This window comes from Budorcas taxicolor, chromosome 11 (genome assembly GCF_023091745.1).
Source record: "Budorcas taxicolor isolate Tak-1 chromosome 11, Takin1.1, whole genome shotgun sequence".
NCBI classification, from domain to species: domain Eukaryota; kingdom Metazoa; phylum Chordata; class Mammalia; order Artiodactyla; family Bovidae; genus Budorcas; species Budorcas taxicolor.
The window spans coordinates 15,362,415-15,387,177 of NC_068920.1; the positions used below are offsets into that span (position 1 = coordinate 15,362,415).

General features: G+C 42.6%; 1 protein-coding gene across 1 annotated transcript in view; it reads left to right on the plus strand.

Moving 5' to 3' along the window:
• SYCP2L (synaptonemal complex protein 2 like) overlaps positions 1-24,763 on the plus strand; it is a 50,104-nt gene that overhangs the window by 19,368 nt on the left and 5,973 nt on the right. Inside the window, exons 13-23 of the mRNA XM_052649592.1 lie at positions 3,574-3,716; positions 5,529-5,619; positions 6,124-6,221; positions 7,313-7,370; positions 7,480-7,552; positions 12,622-12,670; positions 13,671-13,821; positions 14,586-14,635; positions 17,271-17,400; positions 18,466-18,539; positions 18,699-18,768. Coding sequence (XP_052505552.1) covers positions 3,574-3,716; positions 5,529-5,619; positions 6,124-6,221; positions 7,313-7,370; positions 7,480-7,552; positions 12,622-12,670; positions 13,671-13,821; positions 14,586-14,635; positions 17,271-17,400; positions 18,466-18,539; positions 18,699-18,768 — 987 coding nt within the window. The remainder of the gene's footprint in view (positions 1-3,573; positions 3,717-5,528; positions 5,620-6,123; positions 6,222-7,312; positions 7,371-7,479; positions 7,553-12,621; positions 12,671-13,670; positions 13,822-14,585; positions 14,636-17,270; positions 17,401-18,465; positions 18,540-18,698; positions 18,769-24,763) is intronic.

Genomic DNA, 24,763 nt, shown 5'->3' on the forward strand with positions numbered 1-24,763 from the left:
AAGTGAGACCATGTATAGTATGATTCTCACCTCACAAGCCCTGGAGAGAGCAGATCCATCCTTCCCAGCTTTGAACTCACACTGGAGGTTCTCCCAAGGGGCTCCTGCAGGTAAGGCGGGCCTTCCTCAGCCCCCAGTGTTCCTTGCTGGAATTTCCTGGATACATAAGTTAACCTCAGTGTTTTGTTAAGGATAATTTTTGAAAAGGTGAAATGGTGACCCTCGTAAAAATACATTAATAAAACTTGGATTAAAGGCCACATTAATGAGAGAATTGGTAAGATGTAATAACCAGGAACTGATGCAAAGAACTACACAAATAGGTTTGTAAATAGAATAGTTGCGTTTCATAAACACAATTTGAGTTTCTATGAACAAGAATCACTTGCATTATTTAATTTCTTCTGTTAAATATTATTAGAAAAAGAGGGAAATTGGGGCATGAGGAGGCAGTAGAGGAGGAGGCAGAAGGAGAGCCTTTCACGGTGCAGCTGGGAGAAGGAAAGGGTGGTGAAGACCGCCCATCACTCAGATACTAATTGCAAGTTGATTACAGGTTGACACCTGTATGCCTGACCAACCGGGTACCACTCAGGCTCCCACAAGCTCCTCCTCAGCTTTCATAATTTGCTATAATGGTTCACAGAACTCAGGGAAACATGTTTGTTTGCCTGTATCAGTTTATTATAGGGGACATACATAATAAAGGATCCAGAGGGTTCATAGTGCCTGTCTTTTGGAGGTGGGCTGCATCACCCTCCTGGAATGTTTGTGTTCCAGCCTGACAGCTCTGTGAACCCTGAACCCCATAGTTCAGGGATTTTTATGGAAGCCTTATCATGTAGGCATGATCCAATATTAACTCCATCTCTGGCCTTTTCTCCCCTCCCTGAAGGTTGGGGAGATGGAAGTTCCAACCCTCTAACCATGCCTTGGTCTTGGGGACCAGTCTGAATCCTGAAGTTGTCTAGGCTCCTCCAGCCCCCAGTCACCTCAAAACACACTCATCACTCAGGAGATGCCAGGGATTGTTAGAAGCTCCAGTGTCAGGAACCAAGGTCAGAGACCAAATATGAGAGCAAAAGATGCTTCTAGCAACCCGTTGCTTAAAATGGATTTTAGAAGTTCTGTGTCAGAAACTGAGGCCAAGATCAAATGTATATTTTTTATGGTGACACAGATGGGAAGGAGCAGAAGCCAGCGGTTCTATAGTCACAGAATTGGAAAGGCAGTATATGCTGAACTGGAAGTGCCCCCTCTCTCTAGGAAAGGGGTTTATAAACATCTCACTAAAAATGTAAATATAAGTATAAATTGAGAGTAACTCTTTGCAAATCCATGGACTGTAGCCTGCCAGGCTCCTCTGTCCATGAAATTCTCCAAGCAAGAATACTGGAGTGGGTTGCTATGCACTCCTGCAGGGGATCTCCCCAACCCAGGGATCCAACCCAGGTCTCCAGCATTGCAGGCAGATTCTTTACTGTCTGAGTGACCAGGGAAGCTATATAGTCACTACCTGTTACTATTTAAGATATATAACATATCATTGGTGTTTACTCTGAAGTCAGTATTTTATAGAGACTTCCCATGGATCTGACTGTGGTCAGATCCTAATATTACTTTGCATATTATAAGTTTCTGAACCCTGAACTTTGCCCCTGAGGTGGTTTTCAGTAACCCACTTGCCAAGTCAATACCCTGTGCTTCATAAATATATCACCTTTTGGGGAGACTCTAAGATTCATAAAGTGTTTCATAGGAGCTGGAGGAGGTAGCTGTGACTTGGGGTAGTTTTATAGTCGAGGAAACAGGCTTGTATAGCAAACTCGGTGAGCAAGACTTGCCTTTTGCGTGCACAGCCCTTCCTGCTAAGAGGTTGGCAGTACTTTAGGAGCCTGTTGAGGGTTCTTGGGCTGTTTCTTCTCAGCCTTGTATCTTTGCATTTAGCTCCACAGCCCAGTTCAGTTCAGTCACTCAGTTGTGTCTGACTCTTTGTGACCCCATGGACTGCAGCACACTAGGCTTCCCTGTCTATCATCAGCTCCCAGAGCTTGCTAAAACTCATCCATTGATTCAGTAATGTCGTCCAACCATCTCATCATCTGCTGTCCCCTTCTGCCTTCAGTCTTTCCCAGCATCAGGGTCTTTTCCAGTGAGTCAACTCTCTACATCAGGTGGCCAAAGGATTGGAGTTTCAGCTTCAACATCAGTCCTTCTAATCAATATTCAGGACTGATCTCCTTTAGGACGGACTGGCTTGATCTCTATGCAGTTCAAGGGACTCTCAAGAGTCTTCTCCAACACCACAGTTAGCTATTTACTTTTTCAGATATTGTTTAAAATTGTTTTTGCTGCAGACTTTGAGACTTACCCTGCAGAGGCTGAATGTCCAGTAAGATCAGCCTTTGGGGAATTGTTGAATTTCACTAGAGGCCAGCACTAGCCTATGGAAATATGATCTGAACCATATATTTAATTAAAAATTTGCTGCTGCTGCTAAGTCACTGCAGTTGTGTCTAACTCTGTGCGACCCCGTAGATGGCAGCCCACCAGGCTCCACCGTCCCTGGAATTCTCCAGGCAAAAACACTGGAGTGGGTTGCCATGCTAGTAACCTCATTAAAGTTTTTTTTTTCAAGTGGACTAATTTTAATGTGTATTTCACTCAGTATGTCCAAAATATTCACAGTTTAACATGTAATCAGTATAAACAATTAATGAAATACTTTACCTTCTCTTTTTGGTGCCAGTCTTTATAAGCTGTAGTTTTGTGCTTATAACGCACCTCATGTTGTGCTAGCCGTATTTCGAGTATCAGGGGCCAAAGATCTGGATCCAGATGTGTGTCTTTTTTTCCTTTTTCCGTTCTCATCAGTTTGTGAAAGAGCTTTGCCTGCTCTCATGAGTTTTTGTTCCTGCTGCTTCTAATGCAGCTTGTACTCACTGCGGCTTATGCTTGGACTTGCTGTAAATTGTGGTCTGAACTAGTTCCTCTATTAAAACCAACTACTATTTGTCAGTAAAGAGCTGGTGTCCTGGTCAGAGACCCTCAAGGAGACTATTGTCTGAGAAGCAGGCCTCTCCGAGGATGTTTCCATTTCTCTTCAAGTGGAGTCTGTTGAGATGAGTGTGGATTATTTCAGTTTGTATATTGGAAACAGTGCATTTTATTTTGAACTGTAGAAATGGGTGGGATCTAGGAGAAAGAATGAGAATGAAGGTTGTGCTTAATATATTGAGAAGTAAAATACCTGTCAGAGATGATAGCTTTGTATTCACAAATGTTCTTTAAAAAAATGGATTGAATTTTAGAAGACCCATCTCAATTGCTATGCTGCTAAATTACTTCTGTTTCTGCAAGATTAACTACTTAAACATAATGTTTGTATATAAAAACACATGTGTACTTGATAAAAATAATTTCAGGGTAACTTTATTTAAATAATATCTTTTCAACTTCTCATTGCAGAAAAATCTGGACAGTGAGCAAATATCCCAGTCATTTAAAATTATAAAATTTAAAAACACAACCTCTTTCAGTTTGTTGATCTACATTGACTTTATTTTTTGCTAGAAACTGAGATGAAGATGCTTGAAATTTACCTGAAGAAGCCTATTAATATCAGAAACAAAGAAGTGACGAAAATAGAAATCCATTTTGAACTGCAGCTCAACATATCACAAGCTTCCATGAAAGCTTTAGGAGAAGACAAACAGGTGACGCATTTAATTCCTCTGTTTCATTTCCATATTGGGGTTTTATAAATTGAAATATAATTGACATAAAACATTGTTTGTTTCAGGTATAAATCATAGCGATTCCATTTTGTATATATTGTGAAATAATTGCCATAATGAGACTCGTTGATAGTCATCACCATTGTTAGAAGTTTTTTCTTCTTGTGAAAACTTTTACTCTCTTAGCAACTTCAACTATGCAGTATAGTATTAACTATAGTCACGATGCTATACATTAAATCCCCTTGACATACTCATGTTATAGCAGGAAACTTGTACCTTCTGACCCCCTTCACTCACTTCGTTTACCCTCAACCCCCTCCTCTGGAATCACCAATCTGCTGTTTGTATCTGTGAGCTTATTTTTGTTGTCGTCATTTTTAAGGTTGCACATGCAAGTGAGATCATACGGAATTTCTCTTTCTCTGTGTGACTTGCCTCAGTTTGCATAAGGCCCTCACAGCGCATCCATATTGTTGCAAACGGCAAACTTGCTTCTTTTTAATGGCTGTATAATATTCTGTGTAAAAATACATATGTAACTCCAGAGAAATATTTGTCAGTTTTGTTTATATTTTCAAAGCAATAGCTCTTAGTTTTGTTGATTTTTCTTTCTTTTTTTTTTTTTTTTGCGTCTACTTTGTTTATTTCCATTCTTTTTTCTTCATTGTACTAACTGGGTTCATTTATTTTCATTTTCTAGTTCCTTCAAGTGTAAAGATATGTTGTTTATTTGAGATCTTTCTTCTTTATTTTTTGATGTGGGCGTTTATCACTATAATTTCCGTCTTAGAACTGCTTTTGCTGCATCTCATAAGTTTGGTATGTTTTATTTCCATTTTTATTTGCCAAAAGGTTTTTTTAAGCTCTCTTTTGCTTTCTTCATTGACCCATTGGTTTTTCAGAAGTGTGTCATTTAGTCGCCACATATTCATGAATTTCCCAGTTTTTCTCTTGTAATTGATTTCTGGTTTCACATCACTGTGGTCGGTAAGGGTGCGTAATATGATTTCAGTCTTAAATTTATTAAGACTTGTTTTGTGACCTAATATATAAGTGTTTCCTGGATTCTATGTGTGTTGAAAGAATGTGTATTCTGTTGCTTTTGGGTAGAACATTATGTGTATGTCAAGTCCATCTGATCTAACAGTAATTTAAGGCTGATGTCTTCACATTAGTTTTCCATCTAAGTGATGTATCCATTGATGTAAGTGGGGTATTAAAGTCCCTTGTGTGTGCTCAGTCACTCAGTCATGTCCGACTCTTTGCAGCCCCATGTACTGTAGCTCTCCAGGCTCCTCTGCCCATGGAATTTTCCAGGCAAGAAACTGGAGTGGGTAGCCATTCCCTTCTCCAGGGGATCTTCCCTACCCAGGGATGGAACCCACGTCTCTTGCATCTCCTGCCTTGGCAGGTGTATTCTTTACCCCAGCTCTACCTGGGAAGCCCCCATTTAAGTCCCTTACTATTATCATAGCTTCCCTGGTGGCTTAGATGGTAAAGCATCTGCCTGCAGTGTGGGAGACCCGGGTTCGATCCCTGGGTTGCGAAGATCTCCTGGAGAAGGGAACGGCAACCCACTCCAGTACTCTTGCCTGGAGAATCCCACGGATGGAGGAGCCTGGTAGGCTACAGTCCATGGGGTCGCAAAGAGTCGGACACGACTGAGTGACTTCACTTTCACTTTCACTATTATCATATTGCTGTCTATTTCTCTCTATATATGTTAATGTTAAATTTATGAAAGAATTACTGCTTTTAAAAACCATGTGGTTTTGGTGTGCATTTCAGGTCATGCATGACCAGACAAAAATCTCAGCCGTTTTTGGCGAATTAGAGAAAGAAGACACTGAGATTCCTGGCAGCCACAAAACAGAGACAGGTATATTGGGAAACAGCAAAATTTCTTACCTGGATTCCCTGTAGAAGCAGTGATAAAATGTTTCTTGAAAGCAGTTACTGAAAACCTGTGGTCATATAAGAGTAATTAATGTGTTACACCTTTGGAGAAAAAGTTGCAAATTAAATTTGAATTATTTTGTCCACCTGATATAGTCTCTTTGGGGGTCAGTTAAAAATGACAAAGAAGAACTAATGATGGGGTGGCTGGAGGCAAATGCTAGGGGTGTGTAGGGGCCTGTCTGCCCACAAAGCTGGCCCTGCACAGGTGAAATATTTCTTACGAGTTAGACCCAAAGGCCAAGGTGCCTCTAGATTTTTGGTGTTTGAGGCAGGTCCCAATTACCAGTTCTTACCAGAAGATGGCGCTGTACCAGATGTGACTGTACCAGTATGGATCCTGTGATGAGCATTTGCAGGGTGTATGCAGCATTTTGTATGGTTATTGTTACCAATTTTTTTATTGCTCTTTCCTTCATGCGTATAGACCAGGCAAAGGACTCTACTGGGCCGGCAGAGTTAACCAGGGCTGAAGATGACCACCGCCTAATAACTCTCCCCTTAAATAACCAGTCTGAGCCTGCTGTAAGTACAAGGACCTGAGGGCAGGATTCTGAACCGTGGCCACTGGGGTGCTGGCAGGTGGAAGCTGACTCTCCCGGGTGGTTGTCCAGTTTCTCCTGGCCAGCCATGGCTGTCTTTTTTTCTGACGATCCCCTCCTCTAAATTAGGTTTATCAGTTGTACTTATTTTTCCTTGCCTTTCCCTCAACTTGGCTCTCCAGTGGAATGTGTGACTTGGCTGGCTTTGCCTCATTCCCTCATTTGGGATTTGGAGACTGAGCTTAGGAGAAGCAGCATCATTTCTGGAATCAGACATGGCATTTAGTTACTGACTGTGGGAACTTGAGGAAATGACGTAACATCACTGGGACTGAGGCTTCTCATCTAAAGAACAAAGCTGCTTTGGGCTTCCCTGGTGGCTCGGTGATAAAGAATCCACCTGCCAGTGCAGGAGACGCAGGTTCAGTCATTGGATCCGGAAGACCCCAAGAAGAAGGACATGGCAACCCACTCTGGGATTCTTGCCTGGAGAATCCCCTGGACAGAGGAGCCTGGCAGGCTGCAGTCCATGGGGTCGTAAAGAGCTGGATATGACTTAAGTGACTAAAGAAAACAAACAATACCTGGCTTATAGTGTGGCCCTCTTAGGGCCACATATAAAAACATATGTAAAGCGCCTAACACAAGGCTTGGCATGTATTGATGTTCAGTCCGTTTTCTTATGTTTGATCACATGGACAGATTATAGAGAAGTGTGATGATAGTGTTATATTTTTTAAACAAATATACACCAAAGATTATTTCTACAGATATCTTTTGGGGAACTTGAAGATCTCAACAGTTATGATGCTGTTGACATTTTTGTGAGTCTTCCTTTGATGTTTCCCTTAGTAACTGTGAGACACTCTTGATTATCTTTGATGTGGTAAGCCTTCTCCTGTGGGTGGGTATCTTTTTTTTTTTAATAGCCAATAGTCACTTGGAACCAAATTTAATGAAGAAAGAGCCTGATATCTTAGTATTTAAATGCTTTTCTTTGGAGGTGTAGAATGATCCCAAAAAGTCTCAGAGGCACCCTAATTAAGCAGATGTTTATATATGCATTTCCTGCAGCAAACAAATACAGCTGATAATTCACCCAAAAAATCAAAACTGGATGATACACAAAAAGGTCAGATTTTTTTTTTTTCTATCGTAAGACCTGAATGGTATATTTCAATGTATACTTCACATGCTTAACAGTTTTTGTTTTCCATTTTTATGCTTGGAATTTACTTCAGAACTCGAATATTCTGTAGATTTACAAGAATCATCAGCAACAACTCAGTTTCCTACATTAAATGATGCGTCTAGGTAAGTGATTTTCAGAAGTCATAAACCACGTGAAGTCGCTCAGTTGTGTCTGACTCTTTGCAACCCCATGAACTGCAGCCTACCAGGGTCCTCTGTCCATGGGATTTTCCGGGCAGGAATACTGGAGTGGGTTGCTATTTCCTTCTCCAGGGTATCTTCCCAACCCAGGGATCGGACTCCGGGTCTCCTGCATTGCAGGCAGACGCTTTACCATCTGAGCCACCAGGGAAGCCCGTAAACCACGTAGATTGTTGTTAATGTGACTCATTAATTGCAATTTGACTGTCTGGGTTTTCCCCTTTCCTGCCTGTGGCCATGCCCCACACAAGGAGAGAGCATTGTGTGCCGTTTTCAGTGAATAATTTCAGCAGGGCTGGAGTGTTCTCTTGTCCTGTGGGTCTCTACCCCTTTCAAGGATCACAGCCTTGTCGTGGCCACGGGGCCTGCATAACTCAGTGAAGCTATGATCCATGCTATACAGGGGCCCCCAAGACGGACAGGTCATGGTGGAGAGTTCTGACAAAGCATGGTCCACTGGGGCAGGAAATCGTAGTCCCAATGTTATCTTTGGTGATGTAGTTTTCCCTAGCAGAACACTGGATACTCCTAGACAGAAAGTGCGTATTGCTTGGCATTAATTTATTTGCCACTTTTCTATGTAGGCCTCTGAAGAATGGGCCATATATGTGATTTTTTTTTTTTTTTACAGCTTTGTTGAGATAATTGAAATAACATGTACCTGTATAGAGAGTGTACAGTTTGAGTTTTGACATTTGTCTACACCTGGGAGCCATCACCACAATCAAGATAAGGACCATATCCATCATTTCCAAGAATTTCTTTCTGCCCCTTGGAAATCCCTCCCTCTTTCTCCATGCCCACCCCCACCCTTGGCAATCACTGATCTGCTTTGTCACTATAGATGAGTTTGTAATTTTAAAAATCTTACTTAAATGGAATCAAACTGGAGGAATTCTTTTTTTTTTTCTTTCCTAGCATCTTTCATTCATTGTAACTATTGGGATTGGCCAAGAAGTTTGTTTGGTTTTCTCATCACTTATAGAAAAATCTGAACAAAAACTTTTTGGCCAACCTAGTATTTTGAGATTCTTCGCGTTGTATCAGCAGTTTGTTCTTTTATGTTATTGAGTGCTGTGGAGAATAGTGGACCCATTGTGTGGATATACCACAACTTGTCTGTCCGTTCTCCCCTTGATGGACACTTGAGTTTCCAGTTCTTTTGTTGTCACAAGTAAAGCCCTTAGGCTTCGTGTATAAGCCTCTGTGTGGAGGTGGAGGTGGTTTAGCTGCTAAGTCATGTCCAGCACTCTGCAGCTGCGTGGACTGTAGCCCGTCAGCCTCCTCTGTCCATGGGATTCTCCAGGCAAGAATACTGCAGTGGTTTTTCATTTCCTCTCCAGGAGATCTTCCTGACCCAGGAATCCTGCATTCCTGCATTGCAGGCAGGTTCTTTACCACTGTGCCACCTGGGAAACTCCTCTGTATGGAAATTATGTTATCTTTTCTCTGGGGTGAATATATAGGAGTGGGATAGCTGGATCATCACTGGTGTATATTTAACTTTTAAAAAAACTGCCAAGATGTTTTCCAGTATCTTTAGAGCATTCCACGTTACCACCAACAGTCTTTGAGGGTTCTGGTTGCTAGACTTTCTCATTAGTAGGTTCAGTAATATAATTTCATTGATGGATGAAGTAAGGAATGAATGAACTAATCCACTACTGATGTGGGCTGCTTCTTTATCTTTCTTTACCAGAACCACACAGTCCCACAAAGGATCCTCAGTGAGTGAAATTTCCTTTATTTACTTCATTAATTTTTATATATTGTTATGACTCTACCTCCCAAACACCATTCTTCTTTGAATTATTAGATATCTTTCTGTGTTGTGTATCTGTGTCCACATTTATTATTTGGGGGCTTCAAGGGTTTACCATTTATACATAATTGTAAATTACATATGCAATTTACATATGCAAATTCCAAGTTGTAAATTACATATGCAGCTCTAGGACCTGCGTTTGTGCCCAATCGTGTCCGACTCTTTGCGACCCCGTGGACTGCAGCCTGCCAGGCTCCTCTATCCATGGGATTCTCCAGGCATGCATACTGGTGTGGGTTGCTGTTTCCTGCTGTTTCCCAGGAGATCTTCCCGACCCAGGGATCAGACTGGTGTCTCCTACATTGCAGGCGGATGCTTTACCAATGAACAGCTCTATTTCTCCTTTAATACTGTTAGTTTAAAGTACTCTTTGTCACGCTGTGAAACCTGTTCCTGCCTGACCTTAAAAAATGAAAGTTCGAAGCCAGAAATAGAGCCTACATGTGTCAGGCTGTCCAGGAACTAAAAAGGAGTGTTTTTATATCATCGCTGAAGCTAGCCATTTCCTGGTCAAAGGTCTCTTTCAATTAGAAGAGAGCAGAGACCTACCCCACCACTCCGCTTCCTTCTCGTCATGCTTTCTTGTCCAGGCATCTAGTGTTTCATCATTTCAGATCTGTAGAGTTATCCAGGTGTCTTGCAGCTTTACTTCTTCCTCTCATGCCGCCGAAGCAGGAGTGGGAGCTGGTTTGGAAGTGTGCCGCGCTCAGGCGACCCTGCAGCCTTCTTCTGGGGCTCTGTTCCTCCCAGAAACTTGCCCTTCTCCGCGCCTGTCTGATCCTCTGTTCGGCAGTGAGAACTCCCCAGCCCTGCTTGAATCTGAGAATCCTTTGTCTCCTTCTGGGAAGTGTGGAACATTGTTGCTGCTGCTCCGAGAAGTCTAGATTTGCCTTTGGGAAGGGGCTGCTCACTTGTCGTCCTACGGAATATGTCCATGTAGAGCAGAGGGTAGGTCTTGGTCTTCCGGAGGGTACTCATTCCCCGAGAACATCTAGCAAAACCACCGCAGACTCTGAGCTAAGGATTCCAGACTGGAGTAATCTGTTCATCGCCAGGTCTCTGTTTCTCTGTCTGTAAATGAGTACCTCAATTAAAAGGGACATTCAGAAACCTTTACGGCAAAGAAATCTTGGGTACTGCTCAGATCTTTTTAGCTCTTTCGTGTTGCAATAAGTAAAACAGCACGTACAACTGCTTTTACATTCAGACTGAAACCGCAGAATGCAATTCAGGGCTCAGAAGAGCACAGGTTTTTCTGTCTCAATGCATAAGGAACTTAATGAGAAGCAGAGGGGCAGGTAAGGAAAGAGTTTATTAGTTCTTGCCTGGAAAATTCCCTGGATAGAGGGCTACAGTCTGTGGGGTCCCAAAGAGTCAGAAATGGCTGAGCATGCTCTTGCTAAAAAGGTGGGAGTTGCAGGCAGAGGAGAGGGTTTTGAGCGCTTCACATTTTTATAATTAAAGGAACAGCAGGGAGAAGGCCATCATCTTCCTTATTTTTGAGTTAAGCTTCCGTCATCGGCTCTTCCTCCATGTCAGGCTGGGAAATTTTCTTGTCTCTACGTGGTCAAACTGGGACCATCATGGCACTATTCAAATCAGCAGAAGAATGGTTATGCATGCTAGACTATGGTAAATCATGTCAGCTATCAGTCTAATGGGGCTTCCCAGGTGAGTCAGTCAGTAAGGAATCTGCCTGCCAATGCAGGAGACGCGGGTTCGATCCCTGGGTCGGGAAGATCTCCCTGGAAAAGGAGATGGCAACCCATTCCAGTATTCTCACCTGGAGGATTCCATGGACGGAGGGAGGGGCCTGGCAGCTACAGTCCACGGGGTCGCCAAGAGTTGGACACAACTTAGTGACTAAACAATAGCAATCAGTATGATGAGGGTTTTCTACTTCGGAATGTCACCTTTCCCCTGTATTTTTGTTTTTAATGTATGCAGAGGAGCACGTCCTAGGAATCATTAACCTAGTGACCTCAACTGGCAGGATGCAAATATCGCTGACTTGATGTGTATTTTTGTTGTTAGTTTCATTGTTAAGCAAGCCTGCTGTGCTTCATGATTTTCCATTTGCTTTCTGGGGTGATCATTAACTTACGCTGGTCTCCCAAAGTTCCTTAAAGTTCCGCCTCTACCTATAGTCTCCAAGTGGGATTTTAAACTAGCTCTTTGATTATCCTATTCTATCCCTGTTCAGACTACACACACACGCACAATAACATTTAGTATAGGGCTGACTTTTTAAACAATTGTGGTAAAGTGTGCATCATGTAAAGTTTGCTGTCTCCACCGTTGTGAGTGTATGTTCCGGGCCTTAAGCGCTCTCACGTTGCTGTACGTACAGTGATCACCTCCATCTATCTCCTGAGCATTTTCCATCTTCCCTGTCTGAAATGCTGTCCCCATTAAACAACTCCCCAATTTAACAAAATTGAAAGATACAAGAGCCCTAGAAGGACACACCAAATGGTAAAGTACTTGTGATTATGAATCCCTTTGTTTGTGGCTGCTTGTGTTTTTTGGTTTCCTATTATAAATGTGGTAACTTTTAAGAAATAAGTGTTATTTTAAAAACCTTAAAAAAAGATTGGGATACAAAAATCTAATTTCTTTCTGTATGCTAGCAAATAGATAATAGCAAACCATGTTATCTAATAAGGAGTTAATATCCAAAATATATAAGGAACGCATACATTCAATAGCCCCGCCCCACCCCCCACCCACCGCCGAAAAAAATCATCTGATTAAAAAAGGAGGGGAAAGGCTTTCAACAGACATTTCTCCAAAGGAGATATGCAAATGGTCAAGAAGTGTGTGAGAAGATGCTTGATGTCACTAATCATCCGGAAAGGCTTTTGTAGCGCCCAGCTGCGTCTAAGACAGAACCTGGTAGGAAACTCTGCTGCCTTGCTCATTTTGACCTGCCATCCTCGTCGTTATATGCCTCACGGAGATGGGCTCAACAAAGGTTTTGTTTTAAATAGTGAATCGTTGGCAGGCAGAAGATGTACGGACATGGATTGCAAGACGAGAAGTTTGCCACAGAATGGGGTGCTTTCCGTGCACTGGGCTCACAGCATGCAAAGGGCACACGGCACGAAAAAGAAGGGTGAAGCTGTTGGTGCCACAGTTCCGCTAATTCAATGTATTTTGCTTTCAGGAAAGATTCTGCTTTTGAGGATAAAAGAAAGCAAGAAACAAGGATGTCGGTAATGGAGCCACTTTCACTGTTTTGGGCAGTCCTTCCCGTCTTAGTTATTTGCATACCATCTTCAAACTTTGACTTGGCTCTGCGTCTTTATGTTTCTCAGTTAAATTTATGTTAAGGTCTTTTTAAAATTCACTTTCAAGTGGAAAATCAGGGTTAATTCTAACAAATAGTTGGTAAAGCCCCCAAGTAAGTACAACGGAGAATACTGAATTGTGATACTTTTCCTTGTATTAGGCTTTGAGCCAAAAGTCTGTCCTTGCTTTGTCAAAAAAGACACATGTATACTTAAGGCTGATTCATGTTGTTGTATGGCAGAAACCAACACCACGTTGTAAAGCAATTATCCTCCAAATTAAAAGTAAATTTAAAAGAAGATTATGAAGTAAAAGAGAAGTGTTAAAGGCTTTCTAGCAGCTGAGATTTCCTCTGACTAGAATCAGAAGTGTTAATGAGTTGAAAAGAAATTTCTTGTTCTAAGTCAATGATGTTTTGTTCTACGTTGCCTGCTTCTCTCTCTCTGTTGCTCTTCCTTTGGGAAGCAGAGTGCCTTAAGTCTATCATCAGTGCATTGGCAAAGAAATCTGTATGGGAACAGGAAATGAGATTTTTGTTCCTAAAATTGAGATCATGGATTCCAAACAAGTAAAGTTCCTTCTGGCTGTCTTTTAACTGTAGTTCTCAGTCCTATGGGCTAGCGTTTTGAAGTTGGTGATAGCTCAGTAATCAGGCGCACCAGCTTTTGGAAAGTTCCCTACCATCTCTACAATTATGATTAGAGAGGCTTTTATTATCTTTTACAGCAGCAGCTGCCTAAGGATATAATCATCTTCTTTTTCTCCCTTCTCTGTACTTGGGTGCCCTTTTATTATGTAAGACAGCCCAGTCTTCTCAAGGAGGTACTTCTCTTTTGCCTAACTTCATAGTCATGTGTTTAATTGTGCATAAATGCTACCGGCATCCTTTCAGCAGTTCTCATGTATCACCTGTGTTTGTAAAAGTCTGATTATAGGAAACACCTTTTCTCGGAGAGTGATCAGGATTCAAGTAGTAGTGGCAGTGAGCTGTCTTGGGCCGGTGACCGAAAGCAGAAATCCTTGAAGTCGTATCCCAGTAGGAAAAAGACAAGAACCAGAAGGAGCAGCATAAGAAGTAAGTCTGGTAATGTGTTTTCTTTCCAGTAGCTTTTGAAGTGAATCAGTAGGTATTACTTTTGTGGGATGTGATGGGAAAGGGCATCAACGAGATATATGATCACGTGATCCTGCTACTGTTACACGGGAAAGGGAAAATGTTGATATGTGAAACAGTACTAAAGAATATGGAATTGACCAATAATTGTGAAATATGAACTACAGATAAATGGAGTAAAGAGTTCGGATAAGAGGAGTTTGATGTCAGCTGACATAAGCTGAAATCTTCAGGAAAAGCTTCAAGGAAGGCTGGGTGGGACCTCAGCTGATCCTTGGGAAAAGAATAGGATTTGAAGAAGTATGGAGAAGAGGAAGCATTCTGGTTAGGTAAAACCAGAAGAACATGGGCCGGTCCCTGGGCAAGATGGCAGCCCAAAGGAGAAGAGGGTGGCAGAGGACGAGATGGTTAGGCGGCATCACCGACTCTATGGACACGAGTTTGAGCAAACTCCGTGAGACAGTGAAGGACAGGGAAGCCTGGCATGCTACAGTCCGTAGGGTCGCAAAGAGTGGGACACAACTTAGCGACCGAACAGCAGCAAGAACATAGGAAGAGTGTTCAGAAACAGTATCTGGAGCAAAGAATTCACGCTGGCCAGAGGAACAAAGCTGAATAATTAGAGAGTGAGACATTTCAGCGTGGGAAGTGGTTGCTTCTAGAGTGTATTTTGTGTTTCTCATAAGTAAACTTATCCACTGGGCTCTTGTTTCCTTTCATTCTAGTCTTGCCTCCTTTTCCTCCCAGTGGTGGCAGTGACCTTGAGAAACATCAAGTGAGTAAATGCTTTCTGTGGTGCCCTGTGCCCTTTATGGGGTAAGTTTGAAACAAGTTGATCTGTTTAGGTTTGAATGACCTTTGTTTAAAAAAACCTCCTTTCTGGAATCGAAAAATAACAAACCAGTGGTTTACTAGTATGCAAACTACTTTCGATAGAAACTTCAAGGAGTTCCACACATTTAGTATGAATCTTGGGCAAAGATTTAGGATCTTTTTTCTTTGGTTGAAAATTTATTGAAAGATGGTTATTATGAAGTATGCTTGAAATCTGGGCTATTCTGATTTCCTACAAATAGGTGCTCTTTTGAATTTGTATTAAAATAAACTTCTTGATTTAATTCTTCTCTCAGTTTTCAGTTTGTGGACATGTTATTCACAAAGATTTTGATTATTTGAATCTTTATGTTGCCAGAGGTTGAACTACCTTCAGGCTTACATAAATATTGAATAAACCCTGAAGGTTTCTTAAATTCTTTCAGTTATACTTGTTTTATAGGAAAGCAGTTAAGAACATGGACACGAGTGTCCTCCAGACCAATTCAAAGATTACTTTACCATGTTTTTAGCTGAATTACCTCTCTCAGCAGTTGGCTTTTGTCCTTTGTTGAATGAAATGAGATATAGTGAATATAGTATAGTATGTGTGTATATGATTATATTTTATATAATATGTATATAAATATATACTATATGTATGTGATTATATATCACATATGCCAATATAAAACATATACACATGATTATGTATTATGTATTATATATATAATCATGTATATATGTAACACATATTTTATATGTGTGTGTGTATGCAGATACACAAAAAGACACAAACTACAGAATTTGTGAAAAGTGTTCAAGAATTTTCTAGTTTCACTTTTCACTCTCACTACAGAACATATAATCATGTATATATGAAATATATTTTATATATGGTATATAATGTGATATATAATCACGTGTATATAATATGTGATGTATATTATATATAATTTGTACATATATATAGAATACATACATTTATGTATAAATTATATATTTTATATGTATGGGTATATACACACGAAAACACAGACACACTACAGAATATAGTGTGAAGTGTGTGAGGCTTTTCTACAGGCAGCGCTGGGATTCTGAGGACATCAGCAGCACCCTGCTCACCTGTACACAAATACAATGTGTTTAGTGTTCTAATGGGATCTGGCCGTGGCGCTAGTGGTAGAGAACCTGCCTGCCAATGCAGGAGCCATGGGTTTGGTCCCTGGGTCGGGAAGGTCCCCTGGAGAAGGAAATGGCCACCCACTCCAGTGTTCTTGCCTGGGAAATCCCATGGACAGAGGAGCCTGGCGGGCTGCAGTACAGGGGATCGCACAGAGTCGGACACGACCGAAGCGACTTAGCGCAGCACAGCGCTCTCATCATAGCTTGTTGTCTGCCCTCCCCTACCAGCCTTCTTCCATCTGCCCAGGGGGAGTCTTATGTTCTGCAATGACAGGGAGTGTTTATAGCTTAAACTCTAAGCCAGAGCAAGTACCTAAATATTTGTTGAGTAGTTCAACCTGAGATAAGGGGTTATCAGTTAGAAATAGACCACAGAAGGACTTCCCTGGTGGTCCAGTGCTTAAGACTTGGCTTTCCAGGGCAACGGGTGCAGGTTTGATCCCTGGTTGAGGAGCTAGGATCCCATATGTTTCTGAGCCAAAAAACCAAAATGTAAAACAGAAGCAATATGTAACAAATTCAATAAAGACTTTAAAAAATAGTCCACATCAAAAAAACTTAAAAAAAAATAAAAGAATAAATAGGCTCAAAGAACAGTTTTTAACAATATACAGCTTTAAAAAAATTAGATACCAAAAAACATCAAAGCTTTGAGAATCCACAGATTTACGATATGCAGCTGCCAGCAAGTCTGTGGTGATTCTCAGTGAGGGCATTGCTGACTTTATAGAGACATGGGTAGCTGACACTGACGTCTCTGTGCTGGAGTTTAAGAGAATAACTTAGAGCAAGGGTTGGCAAACCTTTTCTCTGGAGGGTCAGGTAGTAAATATTTTGGTCTCTCCGGGTGGGCGGTTTCAACAACAGTTCAACTCTGCCATTGTAGCATGCAGGCATCCACATGTGCAGTACTCAAGTGCATGGATGTGTTGGGTTCCAGTTAAACTTTATTTACGAGAACTTTATTCCTATTGAACTGTAGAGCTGTAGTTAGTTGACTCCTGGTTTAGAGCAGTGGCTCTCAGACTTTGGTGATCATCAGAATTACCAGAATGGTCACCAGAAATGCAGATCGCTGGGACCTGTCCCCAGAGTTTTTGACTGAGTGCGTTGTCAAAAACTGAGTGGGGCTTAAGAATTTGCATTTCCATCAAGTTCTCAGGTGCTGCTGAGGCTGTGGTCTGGGACCACACTTTGAGAACTTAGAGTCAGCTTTGAGTTAGTTTATTGATTCTTGACCTAATGTGCTTCTAGCCCTGGGATCTTATGGTCTTAAAGTTTCTTTTTTCAAATGATCATGTCCAATTCTTAAACATTTTTAAAAAGGATATTGGAAGTGTCTTGGAATGTTTTAATAACTTGCTGTGAGTGATTGTGACTGTTAGCACTTTGTAAAAAGTATTATGTTTTAGGTTAAAATTCTAACACCCTTATGGAAAGATTCCTCCAGGCAAAATAATGTCACACCTCCCAAAATTTCTGGAACCGAATTTCAGAGTAGTTCTGCCTTTTTAACTCCTGAAGATTCTGCCCAGAAAACAGGTATATGATTTTCTGTTGATTTACATAGAAAAAAATTCTATTTTGGAAATAAATGGTAGTTTAAAAAAGCAAAATATGTTTCTGTTAATATCTGTTGAAGAAAGTGTGAGGGTATGATCGATTAATCTTCTCTTTCTTGTCCTGATTAACAAAAGACAGAGGACTTTGTGTTTTAATTCCATTTAACGTTTGAGATCACCTTGTGTATAAGAATTGCTGGTGTTCATCTGCTTTTAAAATAGCAACAAATGCAAATGGTGGTTGATTGCAGGGTTTGGTAAACTTTTTCTGTAGAGGAACAGGTAGTATTTATTTTTTGCTTTTTTGGCCCCTAGAGTTTCTGTTGCAACTATTCAACTCTGCGTTCGTAGTCCCAAATCAGTCACAGACAAGATGTAAACTAATGGCTGTATCTGTGTTTCCATAAAACTTTATTTATAAAACCAAGTGACAGACGGGATTTGACCTGAGGGGTCAGGGTGTGCCGACCTTTGACTTATAAGGTTTTTCTCAGCCCCCGCTGTATTCTGTTGAAACAATTCACATCTTTTAAATTGGTGAGAGTCAGGATATTGTTTTCTTCACCTTTAGCATTCTACAACTTAGCGCATTGGCAGGCACTTAGCAGGCACGAGTGCCAGCCTCTTAATTTGGCTGCCACTGGAAGAAAAGAAGTGGGGAAAGAAAAATAGGAGCGAGGGAGACACAGCATTAGAGAGTAAGGGGAACAAAGGGACAGATCTGAGAGAGGCAAGAGGGCTACAGCGGTGAGGTGATAGAGTTCCTGCCACGTGTTTGGGGCCACATGGGCAGCTACGAAAGGTGCTGACCTACTGGAGGTAACTGGCTATTCATTTTATCTGCAAACCTGTAAACCTAATACCCATGTATACTTTGAAAGATACGAAGTGTTTTTTGGTTTGAGTTTTTTAAAATAACTGTATCCCTTACAGGGGGCAGGGTATGTTGAAGTTTAATTTATAGATTGATAGAGAAATGTCATTTCCTCATTTGCTTCTTAGCATGTTTATTCTCTTATAACTATTCATTTTCTCCAATACTCAGAACTTCACAGCCCCAGCCAGCTGAGCAATCTCTCTTCCCTGGAGCACTCAGATATTGAAGAAAATGAATCTAAGGTACTGTTTAATTGTTGGTTATTTATCTGTTTTCCAGAATTGATATTATACTTAATGTACTGGCTTATTCCTTCTTAAGGGATGATGCAATACCATGTGTTGCTTGTTTTGACATAAATACATGTATTTCTGACCACCTGTTTTTTTTTTTTTTTTAAGACTATGGCCCCAGAGTCATTGATGAAAAGTACTAGTTTCAAACATAAACTGCAAAACGTGGAAGACAGAGGTGAGAGAATTCTAAACTTTTTTATTTTTTTGCAGAATTAAGCAAAATTAATCTGATTTTGGCTGACAGGACTGTTATTCAAATTGAGGCAGATATAATCACTATACAGAGTGACAGTTGCCAGACCTTGGAGAGGGCAGTGCCGTCTGCTTCCCTGATCCAAGTGGTAAGCTGGTACGGGAGGAGCAGGGGTTTCACTCCCGAAACTGGAAGGTCTGTGTCAGGAAGTGAGTAGCCTGGGATCCGAGTCCCGTCACCCAGCGCGCCTCCTCTCTGACCCCAGGGGTGGTATTGAAGTCCTGCACTATTATAGCATTGTTGCTTTCTCCCTTCAAATCTGTTAATGTTTGTGTAAAATAGGTGCCACGATATTGGGTGCATATATATTTACAGTTTGTTACCTTCTTTTTATGAATTGATCCTTTTGTCATTGTGTAATGACCCTGTTTTCTCATTACACTTTTTAACCTAAAGTCCATTTTTCTGATAATCTATAGTAGATACATAAAAGATAAAGCAAAGGGAATCAAAACATACCGCTGTAGAAAATGGACTACAAAAGCAAACAGCAAAGGAGGGACTATAAAAGAGCCAGAAAGCACGTAATACAAAGGCGTTAGTAGGTCCTTAAAAATCAGTGACCATTTTAAGTGTAAATAGATTAAACTGTCCAATCAAATGATGAAGAGTGGCTTCATGGATAAAAATAACAAGACCCAGCTATATGCTATCTACAGAGACTCAGCTCAGCTTTGAGGATGCACAAAGGCTCAAAGTGAAAGAATGGAAAAGCGTACTCTATGCAAGTGGACGGGGCTCCCCTGGTAGCTCCATTGGTAAAGAATCCACCTGCAATGCAGAAGAGCCGGGTTCGATCCCTGCGTGGGGAAGATCCCCTGAAGAAGGACATGGCAACTCACTCCAGTATACTTGCCTGGAGAATCCCATGGACAGAGGAGCCTGGTGGGCTACAAGGGGTCACAAAGAGTCAGACGCGACTTAGGAGCTAAAACCAAGGGTCCCCTTGTATATGAGGAATTCTTTTCCACTGCTTTTGAAATTCTCTCTGTGTGTTTGATTTTAGACAGTTTTGTTATAGTGTGTCTTATAGAAGATCTTTGTGAGGGAATCTTTTGGGAGTTTATGAGCTTCCTGAACTGGGATGTCCAAATTTCTCCCCAGATTTTGGAAGTTCTCAGCCATTATTATTTTCTTAAATTTTATTTATTTATTTTTGGCTGTACCTGGGTCTTCGTTGCTGCAGGGGCCTTTCCGTAGCTGTGGTGAGCAGGGCTTACTCTTGGTTGCAGTACCTGGGCTTCTTATTGTGGTGGCTTCTCTTGTTGTGATGCACAGGCTTTTGTAGTTGCTGCATGTGGGCTCAGTACTTGTGGTCCCCAGGCTCTAGAGCACAGGCTCAATAGTTGTAGCGCACAGGCTTGGTTGCTCTGCGGCATGTAGAATCTTCCCAGACCAGGCATTGAACCCACGTCCCCTGCATTGGTAGGCAGACGCTTTACCAACTGAGCCACCCGGGAAGCCTGCCATTATTTTCTTAAATAGCTTTCTGCTCCTTTTCCCTCTTTTCTCCTTCTGGGACTCCAAAAGAGTGTAGACTGTTTCCTTTTTAAAAAAATTGGGATATCATTGACAGGTAACATATTAACTTCAAGTGTACAGCATAATCATTAGCTATTCATGCATGCTGTCAAATGATCACAATGAATGTGGTTAACACCTACCCCACACATAATGAGACTTTTTCTTGTGATGAGAACTTCTAAGGTCTACTCTCTCAGAAACTTTCAAATGTGCAATAAAGTTTTAACTGTAGTCACCACACTGCCTGTATATTTCATTCCCAGGGCTTGTTTTGTCACTGGAAGTTTGCACCTTTGAGTGTTCTGAAAGCTAACTGACTTCCTTAGAGCAACTGTTTTGCATTGCTTTTTAGGCAAATTGCAGAGCTCCTTTTTTTTTTTTTTTTTTTTGTGGAGGTCAGTCGCTGTATCTTTTTTTGAAAGTCACTCATTCGTATCTGACTCTTTGTGACCCCATGGACTATACACTCCATGGAATTCTCCAGGCCAGAATACTGTATAATTGTTGTGTTCTTTTTGGAGGGGTAGCGTTTCCTTGAGTTCACGTCCGTTGAGGTTTTGTGTTGCTGTCTTCATATTTAGTCTATAGTGATTGGCTTCAGGAGAGAAATGCGTCTTGTCTACTAGGGATCCTGAAGCCTTCCCAGGCCTTTTCTAGGGATATGCTCCACGCTTTTCTTTCTCCGGGGAACCTCTGCGGACTGCATTTTCTCTGCAACCTGCACAGCCAGGCCGGGTGCTGACAGCCTCCAGTCGCTTCCTCTGGGGCTGGTGGGTGCTTCCTCCCAGTCCTGCCGAATAGGCCTGGCTGTCTTACGAATGCTGACAGTCAGTGCCCTTTGTTGTTGCTTAGGCGCTCAATTGTGTCTGACTTTTTGTGACCCCATGGACTGTAGCCCGCCAGGCTCCTCTGTCCTGTGGGATTTCCCAGGCAGGAATCCTGGAGTGCTCTTGGGAATGTGCAAATGAGCCAGCCCCAGGGTGGGCTTGTGTGTAGGCAAGGCGTCCTGGTTGTTTGTGGTGTCCGTGGACCAGCTGTGGGGTGATCCTGTAGGTGATGCGTGCCCAGCAGCTCTTGAGAAAGCCTCCTTATGGGGCCCCTGAAGGCCTCCTTACGGGGCCCCTGAAGGCTCCCTTATGGGGTCCCTGAGGCAGGGAGCAGGATCTGCATCCCTTCAATGCTCCCTGAGAACCCTGGATGCTGTTCTCCAAGCCCCTCCCCACCCCAGGCCGTGTAGTGCACCTCAGGATTCTGGATGGAGCAAGGAAGAAGTTGTCTTCTTTGCCTGGGGTGAGCACTCACCCAGACGCCATCGCCTTCCCCCGAGGGAGAAAGCTTGAGCTCAGAGGGTTTCTCTCGGTGCTGAGCTGGGCTGCCCTGAGCACGCGCTGATGTGGCTCAAGTGACAGTCCTTGTTATCCTCTCGGATGCGTCCAGTCGTATATTTTCCCTTGTCCAGCAACGTGTCAGGTCTTTACACTGGACTCAGACTTCCACAAAGCTCCTTAATCAGGTGATTTCTAAAACCCAGTGTCCTTTGGGGAAAGACAGTAGGAAACTCCTGTTTGGCTCTTTTTGCTCATGGGCTGTTGTTTTAATGTTTTCTCTGGAATTTTGGATGTGCTGGGCTCCCCGAGCTGTGAGCAGACAGGATGACTGATTCCTCATGATTTTGCATTTTGCCCTCATCGTGTACCTTCTTTGAAAGGGGCTTCCCAGGTGTCTCAGTAGTGAAGAATCTGCCTCCAATGCAGGAGACCCTGAGTCAGGAAGATCCCCTGGAGAAGCAAATAGCAACCCACTCCGGTATTCTTGCCTGGAAAATCACATGGACAGAGGAGCCTGGCAGGCTACAGTCCGTGGGGTCACAAAGTCAGACATGACTTAGCGACTAAACGGCAACAACACAACTTAGAAAGTAAGAATAAGAAACTTAGAAAATGAATAAGAAACTTAGAAAATGCTGTCATGTAGTGATGAACCTCTGCAGAATTCTGTTTGAATAATTATCTGTACATACTCACAAATCAGTATTTATTATTAATTGGTTTGTGTGTGTGTTCTCAGTTGTGTCTGACTCTTTGCGACCTCATGGACCACCAGGTTCCTCTGTCCATGGGATTTTCCAGGCAAGAATACTGGAGTGGGTTGCCATACCCTCCTCCAGGGGATCTTCCCAAACCAGGGATCAAACCCGCATCTCTTGAGTCTCCTGCATTGGCAAGCGAAATGCATTCATCCAGACAAAAGATTTTTCAGTGGTCTCCATCAGGCTGATAAATTCAATAATAAAGATTGTCTTTAACTTTTCAGATTCTTAGCATAGTACACATTGGTAGAATAAACAGAGGAATTGGCATTAGGGAAGTGTTAGGTAAAAGACCAGGACACCAAAAGTGTCTAACAGGCTTTTTAATGGCGAAGCGCTCCCGGGCAGGGTGCCCGGACCCGAACGAGGCAGGTCGAGGAAGTCCGTGCCCGGACCGTGTTGGGGGTGGTTTTTATACATTCAATGCGAGGGATGGTCAGGCTAGATGGACGGGGGTTCGGATAGGTCGCCAGGCCGAGGCGTCGCGGGCTGACAGGTCCTTCTGTGTGGCTGGGGTGGGGCGGCTTTAGCTGGCGAAGTGTGCTGTCATTGGTCCCGGGGATCTGGGAGGCGCCTTCCGTTAGGGACTTCCCCCGCAGGCGGGCGGGAGAGGAGGGGCGGCCCATCATGGCCCCCCGGGTCCGGCCTTACAGAAAGTACCTCCATAAGAAGGGTATTTTGATAAAAATGACTTTTCTTGTCCCAGTGAAGGCTCTTGACCTTTATCATTTATAGCCACATGGTGTCACTTCAGAGTAAGATATTTTTTAATGCCTCAACTTGGGAGAACTTGGCTGTTCATCATAGGGTTGGTTCTGTGTGGTGCTAGAAACTGTTTCCATCAGAAATATGAGTAAATAAATGCAATATGGACACCAAATTATTCACTACATACAACCTGTGCCCAAAATAAGTTCAGAAGCTCCTCAGATTGCAAAAGCTGTCAACTTTCACAGTGATGAAGACACCTGTGTCCGAAAGCAAGTGGATACTCCTTTAGCAGCCACCAAGAGAACCAACATTCATTCGCGATCACCTTAGTTTCGGCCACGGTGTGTTTACTGCCTGTGTTCATTTTTTAAGTGCTGCGTGTACATAGTTTTAGCCCCTTTATGAGAATGTCCAAAAGTCCTGGTTCAAAGAGGCATGCAGTTGCCGTGGAAACAAAGCTGAGTCAGCTGCATCACTTAAGACCTGCATGCTTTAAGGAGTGGGCTGGTTTCCCTAGAGGAGCTTGTTCTCCCTGAAGAGCCGCTCCTCTATTTCAGGTAAAGTAATTTATAAGAGTGTCCCTTCCACACTCTTGTGCCAGATTATTTCCATGTCACTGAAGTGGGCCTCTGGGATGATCCCCATTGAGTAGGTTCACAAATTCCAAGCAGCTTGTTTAGGGAACCATCACGTTATTTACACAGTGTTCCTGGATTCCTCTCTCCACCGGAGCTAACTCTTATATCATCTATGCCAGTAGATGCTTTGATTTTCCATGGGTGGGGCATGAACATTCAAGGCCATGCTTTGAGCTATTGCTACAAATGTTGTCAGGAGAGGGGGAAAAAAAAAACCCAGAAGAGGCAAAACAGGCAGAAAGAAGAGAAATGTAACAAAACATAGTAGTTGTTCATGGGTATCTAACTGGGGCTAGCTAGAATTCTAAGTGGTTCCTTTGGGTCTTGACTGGGGTGTAGGCACTATGTGAGATTTAAGCCTGAGTGCTGTTTGGGAAGGCAATGGCACCCCACTCCAGTACTCTTGCCTGGAAAATCCCATGGACGGAGGAGCCTGGTAGGCTGCAGTCCATGGGGTCGCTAGGAGTCGGACACGACTGAGCGACTTCCCTTTCACTTTTCACTTTCATGCATTGGAGAAGGAAATGGCAACCCACTCCAGTGTTCTTGCCTGGAGAATCCCGGGGACAGGGGAGCCTGGTGGGCTTCTGTCTATGGGGTCGCACAGAGTCGGACATGACTGAAGCAACTTAGCAGCAGCAGCTGTTTGTTTTGAGGCTGGAAGAGGACTGGCTGTGTCTGGATTCTTTCCTGGATTAAAAAAAAATCATTTTAGTCTTGAAACAGTGCAACTCCCTAGCAAATACCCATCCGACTCGATGGACATGAGTTTGAGCAAGCTCCAGCAGTTGGTGATGGACAGAGAAGCCTGTTGTCCTGCCGTCTATGGGGTCCCAAGGAGTCAGATACAACTGAGCGACTGAACTGAACGCTCAGTGAACGCTGACTGAACAAAGGAACACACCTGAATCTTAGAGCAGTGAAAAGAGATAGTTGCACCTCTCCAGGTTGAGAG